Consider the following 20,891-nt stretch of genomic DNA (forward strand, 5'->3'; position numbering starts at 1 on the left):
CAGATCTTCAAACGTCAATTTTGTCTCTTTCTGTGATTTCATGGGGGACCTATTTATCCAACTTTTTCACTTTTCTCAACTTGTTTAAATATCGGACGGTTAAATGATCAACTTCAAATCTTTTGGACTGTTAACCTTGGATCTGCTTCAATCATCTCCTTCAAAACGAAAGATGCGTGTCCGCGAGAAGCAAAAGCAATAAAATATTATAAAATTATCAGGAAATTATCATATATTTACATGTAGTACTTTTGTGACAATACTATTTAAAAGTTTTCGCATTCGGTGGTGATACTCCTACTTCCGCCAGTGAGAAACAACTTTTGGTAGCGCCACATGCACACGCGGAAATGAATACAAATAGACCTAAACTTTTTTACAATATCCATTTTATGTTCCTTCATCGTTTCTTATGTTCATTTTTTATTAGCATGTTACTTCTAATTTGGTACTACAAAAATAAATGCCACATTTTTATGAACTTTGTATAGGCAGCAAGTATAAAACGTGTAGTTTTTAACTGTTTATATCTCAGTATTAAAACGGTTAATCTTATTGTAATTATACTAGCGTGTCAACGTCTTCTAGTATAATGTACAGTTTCAATTTTAAGAAATTCTAATTATTTTCAATTTGTGCGTGTACTACTTTAAAAACATGCATGGAGTATGCTCCGATATGTATATACGAGTAACTTTGTGTGAGAAAGAATTTGTGTTCCCATATGTATATATCTTTTTATTGAATATAAAGCCTATGCATATATCAATTACATACATATTAATATTAAGTTGTATATCAACATAAAATAAAATAGCAATGTTAATAACACAACAGAAGATTGTTTCTGTTTCTATATTTTGTAGAAACATTTAACAATATTTTTTTAATATGCAGGCTATTTCAGATTTTAATGAATAAATAATAAACTTTAAGAATATATAAAGATATTCAAGAAAGACGAGACAAATTTTTTGAATTTGCGTAAATCTATAATCTTATTCATCTAAATTTCAGATGCAAAAAGATTGTGAACTTACACAATTGTAGTTTTTTTTTTCTTGGATGTTTTTATATACTCTCAATGTTTATCTATTTGAAGCATTCTACATATTTGCACAAACGCGTTTTAATATAATGAATACATTACACTGTAATATTACTATAGTTTTACTGTCGTAATGTTTTTAAGAGCGTATATTTCAACGTTACCACAAGTTTGATGCAATATTATAATGTTTCAATATAAAGTTTACGCAATGTTTCTGCAATCTTTTGATGCTGTGTAGGATTTTATTCTTTAATATTACAAAGAAGTAACGAATATGCTAATTGTAAGTAACCCTGATAACCATGCATGTTTTGCAAAATCAGGCAACTTAATGCTAAGCATGAATTTTCGACTAGTTGCTGTGTATTTGCTGAAAACGTAACGCATAGTCCTACATATTCAACAACATGAAAGCAGATTTGAGACTTTTTATGTCAGCAGATTCAAAGCAAACGGAGAGCAACTGTTGCTTATTCTGTTGCCAACAAAATGACTTCTATTCGTGGAAAACATTTTGCTTTATCAATCATTTTCAACAACATAAGAGCAACGTGATGATAATAAAAAAAAAGATAATGATGTTGTGCTTTTGTCGTGTATTTGTTAAAAACATTAAATATATTAATTATTGTCGTGTAGCCAAATGAAATGTCGAAAATGATTTGTGTGTTTGCGCGAGCGTGTGTAATGTAATAAATAAACAGGAGTAAATTAATTATTTTATTAAAATTTTATATTTTTATATGTAAATAACAATTTGTATTGTTATTTAATCTTGTACATAAATTAATTAAATATTTAATTTAAATTTAATTTTTTTTAACGAAAAGAATACAAGAAATACTTTTTTTGTAAACTAAACATTTATTACGTTTACATTAATGTATTCTGTTTTAATAAATCTATCTGGATTCCGATTTTATTTTCAATCAGTCTTAATACCGTATTTTTGGTGTAGAAATCTTGATCGATTTGGATTACTTTTTTTTAATCGGTTTAATCACACATTTTTGGCAGGGTGGTGACAATTTAGCAGTAAAAAGAATTAACTTATTTATTTTTTATATATTTGAAAAAAAGTACAAAACATATATTTAACCGTTTTCGACATGTTGTTGAATTTTTGCTAAAATTTATGACTCAGCACATGTTGTTGGCAACTTGCTCTTAATATCATTGGTCGACGCAAGTTACGCTTACGCAATTTAATTGTAATGGTAACGCTACTTTTTAAAATCAATAACTTATAACGGTAACGAGTTAAAAAAAAGCTGTAACTTGAAGTAACATTTTAAATTCTAATGTTACTCTATTTTAAATTAATTAAAAACTTAGGCGCAATAAATTTTCTTCTTTTGTAAGCGTTTAAATATAGAGAAGAAGAGGGTATTATGGCTACTGTCGACAATATGTGGCTATCCTTATTATTTCCGTTATTAGTTGACGTATTCTAACAATTGCTTATGGAGTTATTTGTTTAGTAGCCCGCCGTTTTTTAGTAATGTTAATATGTCAATAATAACTAACAATTGTTATAAGGCATTTTTACTTTTGAGCACTTCTAAACTTTTTCAAGGTACATTTTAATTACATACATTTCCTCATTATTCTTAAATTTGAATGTATTATCACACAAAGGTACACCCAAGGAATTTGATTCTGTCCCTGGGAAAATTTTCCAAACTGAGAAAGTCACTACTTTCTACATACTCACAGTTTATGGCTTTGTTTACACCGAATACTTGATACGCGTAATATTTAGTAACTTTCTATTCAATTATCTTAATTTCGATAATAAATTTAATGAATAGTATATTAAGCTGGTACAATATGAACCAAGATAATTAATTAAATATAGATATCACGTATACATTTACACGTATTGTCGAAATTAATATAATTTAAATAGAAAGTTACTTGTTAGTATGCGTGTTAAGTGTTCGGTGTAAACTAGGTCTATGATTAATGTAACAACTAGAGCAGACTAGAGCTTATTGGGCGTCACATTAATCATGAACTGCGAGTATGTAGAAAGATGGTGACTTCCCAGTTAGGAAAATTTCCCCAAGGACAAAATCAAATTCTTTGGGTGGACAACATATACTTGAGTGTTTTTTTTTGTTATTTAACTTTTTATTTGGCCGTACATTTCAAGTTATACAAAGTTAAAACAATAACATGGAATTTTGTTAATATAGTTATTTAAGCGAAATTTTTATATCGAAATATTTCTTTAATAAATCGATTGTCATTCTAAAGAGCGGTGTTTAGAAACATTAGAGACATCATTTTATGTTTAATATTAAACAGGGATAAAATGATATTTTTAATGAAATTTCTAATGGTATGTTTAGAGCTTCTGAACACACGAAAGTTCTAAATCAGGAAAATTCTGAACAATGGAAAATTAAAAATATATAATTTTGTAATAGGGTACTGTGTTTTTTTAAACTAAACTAATTTTTTAAAATTATTTTTATGGATAGCCATATTACAATCCCTTTTTTTCTTTCCCCGATTATGCAGTGTATTAAATTTTTATAAATCACGTTCTAAATAATAAATACTTTATTACTTTGAATCTAGAATCTATGAAACAACACTTTAACGAATGTAATCGTTCAAGTTTCAATAGAAAATATTAATTATAAACAAAGCTATTCAATAAAATAAAAATAGGTGCCATATTACCCTCTTCTCCTTTATTACCAAACTGTAATTCGTTGTAGGAATTATAAATGTCATTTATAAATTTCTTGTAAGAAATTAGTAAAGAAGATTAAAGAATCTCTAATTTCACATCTAATTTTGTACTAAATCCTATTAATTCACCTGTTCTTTCAAGGTTGTTATGCTTTCCATTATTTTATGAATATCGCGTGCGAAATTCGCCAGAAATTGGACGTGTGATTTTGATGCATCGCCGCGATTTGTTAAGTACTAATATAAAAATAGGCAGAGTCAACGGGATTAGAATCAGTGGCATCCTCGATCTGCCAGCTCATAAATAAACCACTTAACTCTCTTCCGTTGAACTTGTTTGACATATGTTCACATACGTTGTTTCTCCATAAGAATGAATTCGAATTTTTCAAGTCAATATTTTTTGTTTTACAGATTTCACAACAATACATAAAAAATGTCAAAGCTGGCAAAATATTAAAATAGTTTTTTACTTTGTTGCATTGATTTTTTTAGAAGATTTTTAGAAATATATTTTAGAAAACTAAGTAAATATTTTTGAAAAGTTATTAAATTGAGTTAATTACAATTTTTGATTTCGACAGTAGCTGCATGTGTTATAATAAGAATAATGAGTTTTTAATTAATAATAAGAATTTGAGTTTTTAATTTCAGTTTACTAGAAGATCTGAAATTATGGTCACTAATGAATCGTGTAAAATTATGTAAATGGATTTATTATTCGTAAATTATAATTATTAATCTTATTTTTAGTTTAAAAGAAATAGAAATTATTTTTCAAACAATAATAAATTCTTAAAACAATAATAAAAAAAGATGAAAAGAGTAAAAAAATCTTTAAAAAATATTTATTCAATTTTTTACTTTCAATTACTTAAAAAAAATGTCTAAAAACTTAATGACGCGTGATAAAATAGACTATCTTTAATTTTTTAATACTGGATCGAATATACAAGGAAAAGAAAGGGTTACATATTTTGACAGGTAGCATTGATCAAAACAAGAAGAAAAGGTCTAATTGGGTTCTAAGACTAATATCTTCAAAGATACAAGCTATTTTGTAATTGAGCTCTTTGCCATTTTCTTATTAGTCATGTCATCTTTAGAATGTAATGAACAAAGGAGAGTGGGGTACAATGGGGATAATCTTTTTTCTAGGTGCTTTAAAAAATTAAAAAATAAACACAAAGAGAGATAAAGAAACAATTTTTATTTTAATATGAAATGTAATCATTTATCTTTCATACAAAAACTAAAGTAAAGAAACTGAATGTATGATAAAAAAATAAAAATTCTTTTTTTACAAAAAACAAAAATTTTAATGCTGACTCAGCATTAGAGGAGGTGCTCTATATGATTGCCATTCACTCTCACGTATGTTTCAGTCTTACGTCCTAGGGAATCACGCATTCTAACTTTATTTCTCTTGATATTTACGTTTGGTTCGCAATAGATACTACAAATCTATTTTGTTATCATACATTCAGTTTCTTTACTTCAGTATTTTTTATGGAAGATAAATGATTACATTTCATATTAAAATAAAAATTGTTTCTTTATCTCTCTTTGTGTTTATTTTTTTATTTTTTAAGGCACCTAGAAAAAAAATATCCTCATTGTACCCCACTTTCCTCTACTCCTTTGTTTATCAGACAAAGAGCTCAATTATAAAATAGCTTGTATCTTTGAAGATATTAGTCTTAGAACCCATGTTAATTAAACCTTTTCTTCTTGTTTTGATCAATACTATTTGCTATCAAAATATGTGACCCTGTTTTTTCAACACCCTGCATATGTTCTAATCGTTTAAAAATTTATATTTTCCATAAAAATAAAGATAGCGATTTTTTCTTGGAATCATCTTAAAGGTGAAAGATAGAACTTCTCAAAAAATCAACACTGTTGTGAATTCCACTCTCGATTTATATACCTCATCAAATACTTTACAAAATGAAGTAAATATGAAAAAAAAAACATTTATTTTTTACAAAAATTAAGATAATGAATTCTTTTTCTGGACTTTGGTTGATTTTGAAGATCAACATACGGATTATATGGAAAAAATCAATTTTATTCATATTTCAAAGCAGTGAAGTCCAAAAACTCATGGAATTTTATTCAAACTTAAAAAAATTTTTGTCCGTTATATTAAATTTATTAAAAATTTTAAATTTTTGATTGCAGATTCATAATCGACGAATTCTTACAAATTTTAGTAAGATGTGAATTAGATGCTAATTATTCCTATAAAACACATTAAAAGGAATATTAAAAGAAAAACACCTTTATAAAAAAATTGTCTTTTTCGATAAAATTACTTAAAAATTTTTATGTATTTTATTTTATAGTAAATTTTGTTTGCAATTGTATCACAATTTACTAGGCAACACATTATGCTTCATTAAAAAGATAAAAGAAAGAAATTAAAAACGTACCGTCAAAATCGACTGTACCGGAGCCATCAGAGTCGATTTCCTCGATCATCATGTCCAATTCCTCTTTCGTCAATTGATCGTCCAATTCTCTTAAGATTTCACGTAGGCACGTCGTTGGGATGTAACCATTACCTAGTAGAGCAAGATATGATAAGTGTGTTTTCAGAGAATTGCAGATTTGAGGAATATTAATAAAACAAATTTTTAAATTAAATTCTTACAAATTAATACACAATACTCCCAAAAGGCTAGTAATAGTCAAGAGTAGTTAAAAAGGCGCAACACTAGTTAAAACTATCTTTTATAAACAATTACGAATGTTGACAAGTGTTGCATTTTTTAACTGCGTCTTAATTTTCATTTCCCTTTTAGGAGCATTGTTTAGGAATGTTTAAGTAACAATACAATTGTGATAAGCAAAGTATTTACTGAAATTTTGTAAAAAAATTATTACTTTGCGCTAATAGAATATTATAGAAAAAATATTACTGTATAAAACTTTCTTTTTCTTAAAGTAAAAGAGAACTAATGCACACAGTCTCAAATAAAATTAAACATTTTTTTAAATAAAAAAAAGAAAGAAAAAGTTACAATCATAATTTTAAAACATTCTTAAATAAAGCACATTGCGCTTATATTCTCTATGATCAAACAGGGACGTTACTAAATTATCAATAAAATCATTATTTATACAGCATCGATTGTTGTAGAAAATTTGTAGAAAAGTATCAATATTTTACATTTTATTTGCAACAATTCTGGAAGATTTCTGCAAAATATGTCATACAAAGTGTTAAAACAGGAAACGTTTTTAAAATCTATTATAAAATTTATGTAGTAAAGAAGGGTGTTACGAAAAGACGTTTTAATATTAAACAAATACATATTAAAAATATAGAATAAATATAAACATATTATATTTATTAGTGAAAAGTATTAGTCGTAATGTGTGTTTGTATTGTGAGCATCGACCACATATTCTTCTTAACCCTTAAACACGTACATACATGTAAGTGGGTTTGAGAGACCTCATATGAAGTTTTGAACGCTTGCTATGTGAAGACGGAATGAGATAGGAGGTTCGGACCAAGACGTAAAAAAAGTTTGAAATCTCCTCTTTCGATTGATATGGTTGATCAACTTTTTTGGTCTCTTAGAATTCGAACGGCACGGCATCAAAATTTTGTTAGGGCCAATGCGATCCATATAGTGTGAAAGTGAAACTTTTTTTGTGAGTATTTTACATAAAACAGCTGGATAAAATACGTTCGAACAGGTCGGTTTGCGGATGTTACTCGCATATACTCTGTCTAAAGTTGGAATACTATAAAATGCTGTAGAAAAAGGAGTTTTTCCAAAATATATCATGAAACACATCAATTTTCAATTTTAGACACGATTTAATCAAAAATACCTCATATTCGCCTTGTTACATAAGTACATTTTTTAATAGAAATAACAATGATATAATTTTTTTTTGAAAGTATAAATCTTTAGCTTTAAAACGCCTTATTTGAAAGTCCTTAAAAGTTTTTTGTTGCGAAAATATGATTTTTTGAAGGAAAAGTGGATTTTTTACCAATTTCTTATTTTTGCTTAATGGTTTTTCTTTTATAGCTTCACAATAAATTATTTTTCGGCAATGCCGTGCCATTGTGCAGTCACATTTCTAAGATTTTGAACTTTTGTTTAAAAAAAAAAAATTGTAAAAAATATTGATTGTAATCAAAGTTATAGCTTCTCAAAGTTGAAAAAGTCTCCCAGACCCAATAATGTGTTTCCGTATTTTACAGGATCGGTGTGTTTAAGGGTTAAGAATGTATATGACTAAAGATTTTTTCATTATTTTCTTTCTTTGATTAGATAATTCTTTAGAGCACTTTTTGTTGCATTCCTCAATGACCTCTAACTAGAAAATAGATTTTCCATTATTTTCGTTAATAAGTCTGGTTAGATAGTCAGATTTCCTATTTTTGAAAGTTTTTTTTGATAAGAAGTAATCATTTTATAAATTACACAGGTCTACAAAATTGGGGGGAGATTCTTGTGCTTTGAACTTTGAATGACGTTTCTATAGGATTTTGATGTGCTAAAAATGATTACGTTGTCCATTTTTTTCCATCACCCTCCATTTTTTAAATAATCGCAAAAACAGCTTTTTCGAACTTGATTTCTTTATGAATTTTTTCTGGTTAAAGAAAAAATGATAGCAAGATCAGCTTTACAGCATTTTACGCAGAAATATTCCCACAATACAGAAAATATTTTTTTGCAACTTATAAAAATATTTTATGCAAACCCTAAACAAAAAACTTTGAAAAAATGCTGAAAAATCGTAAAAAAATGATAAACTTCGAAATGTAAAACCAAATAATTAAAAAACAAAAAATTGTACAAAATATTTGACTTTTTAAGCAAATTAGCTCTATGTTTCTAGTTTAATTCTTTTTTTCAAAAATTAATTTCCATTTGTATTACTTATACCGTATGACAAAACAAAGAAAAACATATTATGCTTCCTTTAATGATTTCAGTGTAGTTTTCTTGCTGTTTCAAAATCTTTGCTTACTTTTTGTAGCAATAGAAAATGTACATATATACAGAAAGGTGATTTTGCCTTACCTATCCTGTACCACGTGGAGGTATCACTTTATTACAGGGCATGGCCCCCTACGTCAGTAACATATTTACACTATGTGCAATCCTTTTTCTTCATTATTTAGAACATTACTATTTACATATTATAATATTATAATATTTTTATTATACTACATAACGATTAATCTTAATACTAAATTTACATTTAATTGTATATTTAAATGTGGAATATAATTTTCCAATTTAATAAAAGAGATCAATCCTGGAAAGCAAAGTACAAAAGGATGTCAATGACTCGAGACTTTGAAAATAAAAGAACTCGCTTTTATTAAATTATATTCCACATTTAAATATACAATTAAATGTAAATTTAGTATTTAGATTAATCGTTATGTAGTATAATGCAAGATTGGCAAGTAACGCGTTACTTGTAACGTCATTACCGTTACAATTACTTTTTTTTTGGTAACGAATGAGTAACGGCGTTACATTTCATAATTTGTAACGGTAACGGTAACCAGTTACATTTTGTCGGTAATTGTAACGATTTGAATAGTTACTTTTATCGTTACTTTGTATAGATAGAGTGTATTAATTTGTTAGATGATAGCAATTCGAAAATAGCAAACAATTTTTATAATCAAACAATTCTAATATTGAGATGCTAAATAGTTATCCAAAAGTTAAATCACTTTTTATTAACTACATTACTGCACTCCCAAGTAATGCAAGTGTGGACAGACTATTTAGCGTGAGAGATACTGTATTAAGAAAGAGGTCATCTTAATGATAATTTTATAATATACTATAGAACATCAACTTCTTTTAAAAATAATTAACAGATCTTTTTGGCGAAGTTTGATGCAAAAATGTAATCAAAGCTGAACTATCTGTGATTATATTGGATACAAATATATGTGACATTAGTACATAGAATAAAGAGACGTTAACTTAAAATTGTACGTGTATTTAATATATGTATAATTGTATACATATATTTTGAATCTTATTTCTTTAGAAGATAAAAAATCTATTTATATTTATCTCAGAAATTTGTATACATTTTATTAATATAAAAAAGTAACAAAAATAGTAATGATTCGTTAATTTTTAAGTAACGGTAGCGATAACGAGTTACTTTTTAAAATCATTAAGGAGTAACGGTAACGAGTTACTTTGTAGAGAGAAGAACGGTAACGGTAACGAGTTATTTTTATAGTTAACTTTGCCAACTTTAGTATAATGTAAATAGTATAATAATGTAAATAGTAATGTCCTAAATAATGAAGAAAAAGGATTGCACATAGTGTAAATATGTTACTGACGTAGGGGGCCATGCCCTGTAATAAGATGATCTCCACGTGGTACAGGATGTGTAACGTAAAATCACTGTAATCATTTCTGTATGTACATTTTCTAATGCCACAAAAAGTAAGCAAAGATTTTTGAAACAATAAAAAAACTATACTAAAATCATTAAAGGAAGCATAATATGTTTTTCTTTGTTTTGTCATACAGTATAAATAATACAATTTTAAGTTATTGCAATGAATTTTCGAAACTTATGTGTCGCCATATTAGATCCGCCATTTTCAATTGAATAATTGTAATTATACAGCAGTAAACAGACACTTACAAAACCATCAGATATCGACGTTTGTATTATTTATACGCATTTTTCAAATTTTTTAATATTGAATCCGCCATTTTGGTTTGTTTATTTTTGAAATCAAAAATCAATGATCAAAAAAACTATATACAACATGATCTCGTATAATTTTAAAACTTCTTGAACTTTATTTGTTGGCAATCAGTCATACGCGATGGAATATCGCACACCGTAGGTAACGCTCGCGGAATGCATTTATGGTTTAAATTCAATAACTTTTAACAAATCGGTCGAAAATTAATTAAAAAAAAAAAATTAAATTAGAAACATACAGCTAATTTGCTTAAAAAGTCAAATATTTTGTACAATTTTTTGTTTTTTAATTATTTGGTTTTATATTTCAAAATTTATCATTTTTTTTACGATTTTTCAGCATTTTTTCAAAGTTTTTTGTTTACGGTTTGCATAAAACATTTTTATAAGTTGCAAAAAAATATTTTCTGTATTGTGGGAACATTTCTGTGTAAAATGACGTAAAGCTGATCTTGCTATCATTTTTTCTTTAACCAGAAAAAATTCATAAAGAAATCAAGTTCAAAAAAACTGTTTTTGCGATTATTTAAAAAATGGTGGGTGATGGAAAAAAATGGACAACGTAGTTGTTTTTAGAACATTACAATCTTATAGAAACGTCATTCAAAGTTCAAAGCAAGAACCCCCCCCCCTAATTTTGTAGACCTGTGTTATTAAATAGCTCTATAAAGCAACTTCTGAAATTGAAATTGCAACGATAGTTCCTCAATTCTCGTACTATATTGTGAACCACGCATGCGTAACAAATATATTGTAGTTTACAATTAAGTGATTACTGTATAAAAAAAAGAACAAAATAAATTCTTTTTTCAAGACAATTTAATCGACAAATCTTACAGTATAAAAATATATTTGAAACGGTTTTTCTTACTACAGCGGGTCGCTGTGGCACGTCGTACAAGTGCATGAAAACTTTTATTTGCGGTTGATATTTTGCTATTGAATACAACATTTTATAGCATTTAACGCTAGAATAACGTTAGGAATACTCAATGTGTATAGATAAAGGTGTATAGATAAAGATTTTTTTATGTAGGACTATTTGTAAGACTTTTTCCTTTTGTGTCTCCTGAGTCTTATATTCATAAAAAAAAGCATGGGACGGTTTAAAAGGTTGAACCTTCCCCTTCACAATGCCGGTATAGATAGAACATGGAAATGCACTTGCTTTGTTGTGCATATAAAAATGTCGACCAATGCCAAATGTTACGAATAGCCTCAAGCCCGGGGTAATTCGCAATCAATCTGGGAATTACGATAAATTATAATTTTGATCATGTTCAAGCTACAAATTACTTATATGTCGCATAATTACATCTGAAATTGAATATTAATTGTGTATTTTGGTAATAAAACGCAAATATAAAAGAAAATATCGTTGCTATGAAGCAAGTAAAAAATTATAAAGCGTTAAAGATTGATACTTGTGAGGTTAAGAAACCTGTCACACTGATTGCATAGAGCGACAAGAGGACATGAGATTGTAATAAAAAAAAAACAGAAAAACAAATCCAGTATATCCTCACTTACACGTTCGCATGTTCTTTTATGCTATCACAGATTTTTTAACCCTGTAAGTGTTATTCTTTAACGCTTTATAACTTTTTACCTGTTTAAGAGCGACAATTTTATATTCATATTCATTTATGTATTAAAATACACAATATTATCAAGTTTGAACTAAATCAATGAAGAATTTTAGTTTACCTCAATGCTTAACTCTGCGTAGCGTAGATAATCGTAAGTAACATAGCCAACATAGAGTTAGGTTTACCCATAGGCGCTGCAATCAGTATTAACGAATAATCCCGGTGTTCGGTACGAATAGCCCCGACATCAACTGTGCACACTATTTTGTATGATCGACAAAAATAGACATCACACAGCAAAAAGTAAATACGAAATGTTTCAAATACATTTAATTGGACACGATACATTCAAAGTTTTCAAAAAAAACCTTATTTATCTTATTTAACTTTCGAAGAAATGCGGACTATCAGAAATTACTTCAATTATCGCAAAATATATTTTTCACTACTACGACTTCAATATGACGTTGCTAACAAAACTTTGTTAGCAACATTGTTATATTAGGACGTGTTTACAGTATTTAAAGTAAATTTTTAATATGTACCCATAAAAAGATATTTCCATTTATCGAATTACCCCATTTAATGAATTGCCTCAATCTCCTCTATACTGAGGGTAAAACATGTTCTATAAATATATTATATTTATTATATATTAATGAAATTGCAAATACTAAATAAAAATATAAAATAAAACATGTATGCATGCGCGCGCGTGTGTGTGTGTGCGCGCACGTGTATGAGATGTATGAAAGATCATGGTATTTTATTTATTGCATAACATTTTTGTACTTGTTTTTATTTTACTACATAAAATAGAAGAAGAGGATTAATATACTTATCCACATATGAATAAATTTTTGTTTTTCCTTTTGAAGATGCTTCAAACAAGGACCGAAACGTCTACTCTGTTAATTTCATAGTATAATTACATGTTTTTATGCACTCGACAACTAATAACGGCTCTGTATTGGCATGACCTCTGTACATTTAACTTAATTGAATTCTATCTTCTGCATTTAATTATTTAGTAAATTTTAGCTTTTTCCTGCAAATGGAGTATTTCGAATTCGATTAAAATTTACGGCTCTTATCCCAATAAATCATATATTTTATTTTTTTTCCAAAAATAAAGTATAAACATTCAAAATAAAGTATAAACATTCAAAATTCAAAAATATATTTATAAATTTTTACAGATTCTTTGAACAACTTTAAATAGATCAAATAGTGATCGGACAGAAGATGCTGTCTTTTACATTTTAATGTAAGGGTTAATAATAAAATGTTATAATAAGTTATTGTTAATATCTTGTGCATTTTTTAATAATTTTTGAACTCTGTTATGTCTGGAGATCAATCTTCATATTTTATATAAAGTTATTCATAATGACGTCTTGTCATTTGCCCTTTTACTCAACTCTCAGCTCTAAAAATTGATTTATCAGATAACTCAGATTTCTGAGGTGATTTTTGCACCTCCGCTTTTCTGAGCTGACGGCCTTAGCGAGGACCAACCCCTAGATACATCTGTGTTTAGTGCATGTGATAGGAACATTTCTGTTGCAATATATAATATTTTGCAGTAGTCTTTTAAAATTTCAAAAATGTTGTCTATATGGACACCTTGAATATGATTCGCGCAATATTTTAATATAATATATATTTCAATATAATATAATATTGTTTTCAATAATAATAATTGATAAAATACCATTTTCTTTTTTGTGTTTGTGAGAATGTTGTTACTTTGTTTCATTATTTGTATATCTTTGGAAATTTTTTTTGGCATGTAACATTCATCATATCTTTTACTTGACACAAATAATAATTGCAAAATTTATCCGCATCACGGATATTTATCTTCTCGGTGCCAACCACGTTAAAATACATACACTACACCCTCGACATAATCGTAATTCATGAAAGATTTGTTACGACATTTTTGGCTCTTGGCCACCACGTGAGTTTACTCCGTTGGAATCTCCGACTTATTTTTACGTTCGCATATAACGAAACTGATGAGAAACTTAATGCGCCTGTTTGTATAAACATATTCTGAGATTTTCCTCATCGCATATAGTTCATGTTTTTGGCTCATGTCAAGTCTTTCTTCACAATAGTGACCTGTTTTATAAAGTAAAATATCTGTCACCATATATACTGTATTCTCATTTTAGGAATTATCTAACAAACCACGAATATAACTGCTATATATGATAAATTTAAAGGCATTTATGTACATGTTATATGTATAGTAATTATGCCTGTTTGCTGGATACATGCACTTTTAAATTCGTCATGTCGAATTATATCTAATTATTTAAATTATTTTTAATCATTCCTAGACAGCATATTCAAAAACGAAAAATAAAACGTCTTAAAAATACTATTTAAATGATTTTTAGACATCTTATTATAAGATGCCTTAATTAAAACTCTTAAGATATACATATGTATCTATGCCTCAATTTTGGAGATGTGTGTTGTCTGAGTACATATGCTGGATTTCTATTGCCATTATTTCTACTCAATATATAATTAATGTAAAAACAATGAAAATAAACAATTTAACTCTTCAGGCGAACGCTCAGTTTACATGCGATTTTCTTAAATTCCATAGTTGTGGTATAAAAGTTGACTTTAAAACTTTCTGACTTTTCATCAATAACCTTCTATATTTATATAATTATTTCTTCAATTTTATTTAGTACAATTTCATTTAAAGACTTTAAAAGTGTTGACGGGTTGTTGAAAGTACATCTTAAGGTTTTATAAATATTTTATAAAATATATTTGCAAAGGGTAATCATTTTTTAAAATAATTTCTTTGGCTTAAAAATGATTTTTTTAAACAATTTTTTTGCTGATAATGAGCAACATTCACTAAGAGATTGTAAAATCGCAAGTTTCTTTAACCATATGTTTTTTGTTAAAATAATAAATTTCAACATATATGGAAATTAAAAATAACGAAATGTTACTCAAAAAATTAGTTTAAATTTAATTTTATAATAGTTAATATATATAAGAAAGAAGAATGAGAAGATGAGAAAAGCTGGAAGAAGTTAATCTGTTAGGTTGAACTTTATCTCCTCACTATAAATACAATGTGTTTTATACATTATAACTATAATATTTTTATAATATAATTTGAAGACTTAGATTGAGATGAAAAAAAACTTAACTATTTATAGATTCCTGCATGGGCATTCTTTTTTGCATTATTTTTAACGTAAGAGTGCATGAAAGTTTAAAAAGAGTATTTAGTACCCACGAGTGATTAATTCATAAACTTTTGGCAGTTCTTTATATTTTATTAAATATGTTTACTGGATTGCAGATAGTATAAAAGTAAGTACATGAAATTGTAGAAATTAAAAAAAAAATTATTTTATTGTCATGTATATGTCTAAGCGAATTCGATTAGATGCACTAGTATGCACTAGTGCATATTAAGGCCGTTGTACATTGATCTAGTATAAAAATAAACTGCAAATATCTCGACTAGCGAAATTTTTAATACTTGTATATCTTATCAAATAACATAAAAGAGAAAATTTCATAATTTAATCTGTTTATATATTTATACTGACAATGAACACACATCTCACATCAATTCATGTACGTTGACTTTAATGCGCACCAGTGCACACTGGTGCAGTCCAACCGAATTCGCTATTATTACGTGCATTGTCATATTTTTTTTGTCTTTTGCATGCTAACGTGCACAAACACTGTGAAACTTTTAGGACTTTCTTCAAGGCCCGTGCTTCTTAATCACATATGCATTAATACTATTTAATCATTATAATCCTTCATCTACTATTTTGTATTGTTCAAATAAAATTTTGTTTATTTATTGTAAAATTATGATTTGTTGATTTTTCAAAATATTGATTTTTGATACTTCAAATTATTAAACTTTACATATCGTACTATTTTTTTTATTAGTTTAAAGGATCAATTAAGAAACCCTACTGTTTTTTTTTATTTTAACTTAATATTAAAAAATTTTATATTTTTTATTCAAAGTACTCATTTTGTGCGAATTTTTGCATTGCAATTTCTTTAAACAATTGTAATTATTTAAGAATAAAGTATTTTTGCTTTGAGTCTTATTTATCGTCTTTATCTGTCTTTGAAATATAGATTTTCTGTTCAAAGATACAACATGCAAAGTTACAAGATATCACAGATTTATGGGTGGCAGCGAAAGTAATTAAAAAGGATGGCAAGGGTTAAAAGATAATAACTTGAGAAGAAAACACGGAAATAGCATGTTGATAAGTCTAAAAGAATTTCAACATACAATATATTATACCGATATCGAAAAAACATTTCATTACCTTTATGTGTAACGGATTAAACATACTAAAGATATTAAAAATCAAACTCGATTTATTTCATTTATCGAAAATTCAGTAAACTAACAATAACATATCATCAATGTTATAGTGTAACACTCAATGTGTAACTGTTACATACAATGTGTTATATTGAGTTATATTAGATTATTTATAAAATAAGATAGGATTTTATATTTTTGGTATTTTTGGTATAACAAAACATAATATCATATACTTTGAAGTATTATTTAATAGTTTTTGTCCTTATTACTGATGATATGGCCCCAGACTGTTGGTAGTGCACTAATATCATTAATAGTTCCATTTTTTCCATTACAAAGCTGTTATGTTGTTATAACATTTATTTATTATGCTACTATAGTTGATATCAGCTATAGTTGATATTTATTGGGAAATTAGAAAAATGTTCCAAATGTCATAAGAGATAAATGATAATAATTTAACAAATCTGTAATGTGCTTGTAATTTGTGGCAAGAAGTGTTATTTTCATATTCTTAAATATTGATTAAATTGTACTTTTGAATTACGAAACAACTTGAATTTATCAAAAATATACTGTTGAAGCAATTGTTAGCGAAGGGGCACTGTGCCTCTCGTTAAATTATGATTTATCGGATAAATTGTTACGAGAGTTATCATACCTTCTTTGTCATAAAGTCTAAAAGCCTCTCGTAGCTCTTTTTCCAGTGCCTCCGCATCTTCTTCAACGATAAACTTTGCTGCCAACGTGACGAATTCGTCAAACTCGAGCCGCCCGGATTCTATAAGCGGAGTATTGTGTGAGACAGTGCAAAAGTGTTCAATGCGATTTCTATAAATAAAATTACTGAGGGTGCGTTACGGTAAATTAAATCGCGCGACATTTGACAACAACTCGGTAGAGACTGATCGTGTGCACCGATGTCTGTAAACACTTCGAAAATAGAAAGATAAACAAGTGTCATTGTTTTGCTCGGCCAGTAATATTCGATCTTAAATAAGTTCTTCGGAATTCGTCGTATGTGTCATTGACGTTGCACCGTCAATTAATACGATTAATGATATTTACTATCAGCGTCGACTTCATCGATGAGCTCGTCCAAGATTTTCTTGTTAAATGGTTGTCCCATTAGCCGAAGGATATCGGCTACCATTTCAGTGGAGATGCTGCCGTTCTTCCCACTGTCGAAACTGTCAAAGGCTTTGCGCAGAACTGCAAGAAATCATGTTTTGCATTAAAAAAAAGCTCTCGTTACTCAAATTTGTCGATTAAAAATCCGTGAAGAAGGTTACTGAAGTGAAGAATAATGATTATAGTATAGTTTCTCTCACAGCAACACGATTATGTTTAAAATACATTTAATAAACATTAAAAATCAATTTAAATATTTAAGTTGGACAAATAAATGTTTAAAACTGTTAAACGTTTAAAATGTTTTATAAAACTATTTAGTAAACGGTATAAAAACATTTTATAAAATCCTGTAACATCTACTTTAACATTTTTTTATTAGTTTAAAAAAACTATATATATACAAGTTATTTCGATAGTTTAATAAAAGTTAATAGACATTCAAAATGTTTAATAAACAATTGTATGTATTATAAAAATACATAAACTAAACGTTTTTAAACGTTAATTAAACGTAGTTTTAGGAATGTACTAAATAAAAAAAAATATTACAGAATTCATGGAAAGATTGATATAATCAGAGTAAAAAATTGTAACAATAACGCTAACGTTACATCAATTTTTATTTAATTTAATCTTTTTTTAATCGTTGAATGAAGAATAATTAAAGCCTGATGGCTTTAAAGAGCTGAAGCTTCTTGGAAAAAAAATACAAGACTCTCTTCTGCTTTCTGAGCTATTTCTCTGTAGTCACTTTCGCTAATAATAAGTAATCCAATTAAAGACATTAAGTGCCGGGGAGGTACAAATTTAGACTGTAAGTTAACGTCCCTTCTCAGCACGGCTGGCGCTGAGCTTATTTGGCCTGATATGCCATCGACTCACACTGATGTGTTACACGATATTTATTTATCGTTATTTTATTTGGTAAGAACCATGCAATTACACGGTTTACGCCTATGATCACACGTGTCTTACATTTACGACGAATTTAAATTGCATTTGATTTAATTTGATTTAACTGCTCCGATTTAAAGCGCGATCCAGATTTCAAGAGTTCTTGACATGTTACCGGTATCATATTACCGTATCTTCTTCTACTCCAGTCTTCCTTATTTTTAACTCTAACGCGAAATTGTTCGGCGATAAGCCAACTTCTGTGTAGCAATCGTGAGGAATATTAATGCATATGTAATATACATTAATATCTATATAAAATATAAAACAGAAACAACACGGCAATGATTTCCATCAGTAATTGCATCCCTTAATGTGTTGTCTTTAATATTTTATGTAGATATTAATATATTATATTACATGTGTATATACATATACAAAGACAGTGAACAATTTTTTAGAATGTATCTAAAACAAATTACATAAATTAAATATATTGTTATATATATCATTAGGTTATAGAATCTCGGTACAAAATATTTTGTAATTGGAATTGTAAAGTTTTTCAAAGTTGAAATACATGAAATATAAAATAAGTATCAATTTAGAGGAAGGTTGTTAATATCAACACATCACTTTGTTTTTGGATTATATTTCTTAAACAAAAACTAAAAATAAATTTTTGGAAACAGAAATACAAATATCTTCTATAAGATAACACATTATTTTTTATATTATTTCGAATTGTGTACAATGATTAAATAAAGATAAGCAAAAATGAGCCAAGATGAGCGGCTGATAAAATAAATTCCAAAACTGATATACCATATTAGGTAATAATGTTACATTTTTCTTTTCTTTCTCTTTCACAAAAATCATCTGCATAAAATATAATACATATGAGTTAAAATATATAAGGATTTCTACAATTTTTTAATGCAAAACATTTTTTGTTAATTTGTACACATCTTTCTTCTTTAATTATCTAAACTGATCATGTTTTTATCAGTATTAATATAGTGTTTAGCTTCTGAGAAAAAGGAAGAAAAGTGTCATTTCAAGAAATCTATCTCAAGTAGCAAGATACTATTCCTACTTATTCTTGATGTTATGAAATGATTTTTATGATGAATCTGACGTTTAAAATAATATTCAAACAATGTAAAAATGATATAAATTTGTTATAATTATTACGAAATGTAATATATCAACATCAAAAATATGACATTACTGTTATTTATACGTTTTGAGAATTTCAAATATGAAAATTATACCGTTAAGACTTGAAAAAATGACGTAAAATAAATAACATTTTGCTATCTGAATTTTTTTTAAGCAATCATCCATTCAAGTCAAGATCACCATTAACAATAAGCCTGTATTAGACTATCGATTGTTAAAGATCACCCGACTGATCACGATTGCGGGCCAATCATAATGAGGTGCCAATTGATAGATCGGCTAACATGCATTTAGATTGGGGTTTAAATGCGAGCGATTATGGTTGAAAGGCAGTTGAGTGATGACTGATGACTGTTGAATCATACTTCACAATCGATAGTCTGATACGGAGGCCTCCTTCCTTTTTTTTACATCTTTTTATTTTTTAAACGCATTGCCTTTAATGAGTGAGCAGAAACTTTAAACCATCCGGAGTGTTCAAATATCGTTTTTCATTGTTTTGTTTCCATTGTATACAGAATTGCTTCAATATCTGCAATATTTTTGCAATGTTACCAAAATATTGCAACATTAACAGCAAATTGTTAACATATTTTGTAATATTATGCGCTATATGTACTTTCCAATAACATTGAGCATTCAAATGACATTACAATATTCAGCTTTTAAATTTTCACACAATTTTTCTCAATATTAAAAAGATTTTTAACATTTTGATCCGCCAATGGAGGTATCTAACTTTAGATTCGTAATTAGTGCCTTATAAATTTTCGACTATAAATTTCATAAAAATTAAAAAAATTTTTAAGTTATGGTCCGTCATATTGGAATGTCCATTTTGAATTTTGTAACTTTCCAATTAATAATCAACGATCCAAAAAAGTCCTCAGATACACATTTTGAAAGAAAAATAAACATCTTTTAACTTTGGTTTGCTATATTGAATCAACTACTTTGAATTTTTGAAATTTGATTCCAGATTCGTAATCAGAGATGTCAAAAACCTTCGAGTACAAACTTTTCAAAAAATTTGTTTGCTACAAACATTTGTGAAACAAAATATTGAAACTATCAGGTAATTTTTTTGCTTGTCATTGCTGTTTTGCATCAACCATTTTGAATTTTAAAAAACGCCACACGACATTATAAGTTCATGTCCGTATCTACATTTTATACCCTGGTTGAATATTATATGACAAAAATTGTTCTAGGAAGGAAGGTTACGGTTGATAAAGAATGATGTACATACGTA

The 20,891-nt window shown here is 27.6% G+C and overlaps 1 protein-coding gene across 2 annotated transcripts in view; it reads right to left on the minus strand.

The window, feature by feature from the left end:
* The window catches only part of LOC105202999 (troponin C, isoallergen Bla g 6.0301), a 31,589-nt gene that overhangs the window by 1,918 nt on the left and 8,780 nt on the right, over positions 1-20,891 (minus strand). For both annotated transcript variants that reach the window (XM_026141213.2, XM_026141214.2), the window contains exons 3-5: positions 17,498-17,641; positions 17,091-17,210; positions 6,190-6,321 (exon numbers count right to left, since the gene is read on the minus strand). In XM_026141213.2, the coding sequence (XP_025996998.1) occupies positions 6,190-6,321; positions 17,091-17,210; positions 17,498-17,641 (396 nt within the window). The remainder of the gene's footprint in view (positions 1-6,189; positions 6,322-17,090; positions 17,211-17,497; positions 17,642-20,891) is intronic.

The sequence above is a fragment of the Solenopsis invicta genome, chromosome 7 (assembly GCF_016802725.1).
Source record: "Solenopsis invicta isolate M01_SB chromosome 7, UNIL_Sinv_3.0, whole genome shotgun sequence".
In the NCBI taxonomy this organism is placed as follows: Eukaryota; Metazoa; Arthropoda; class Insecta; order Hymenoptera; family Formicidae; genus Solenopsis; species Solenopsis invicta.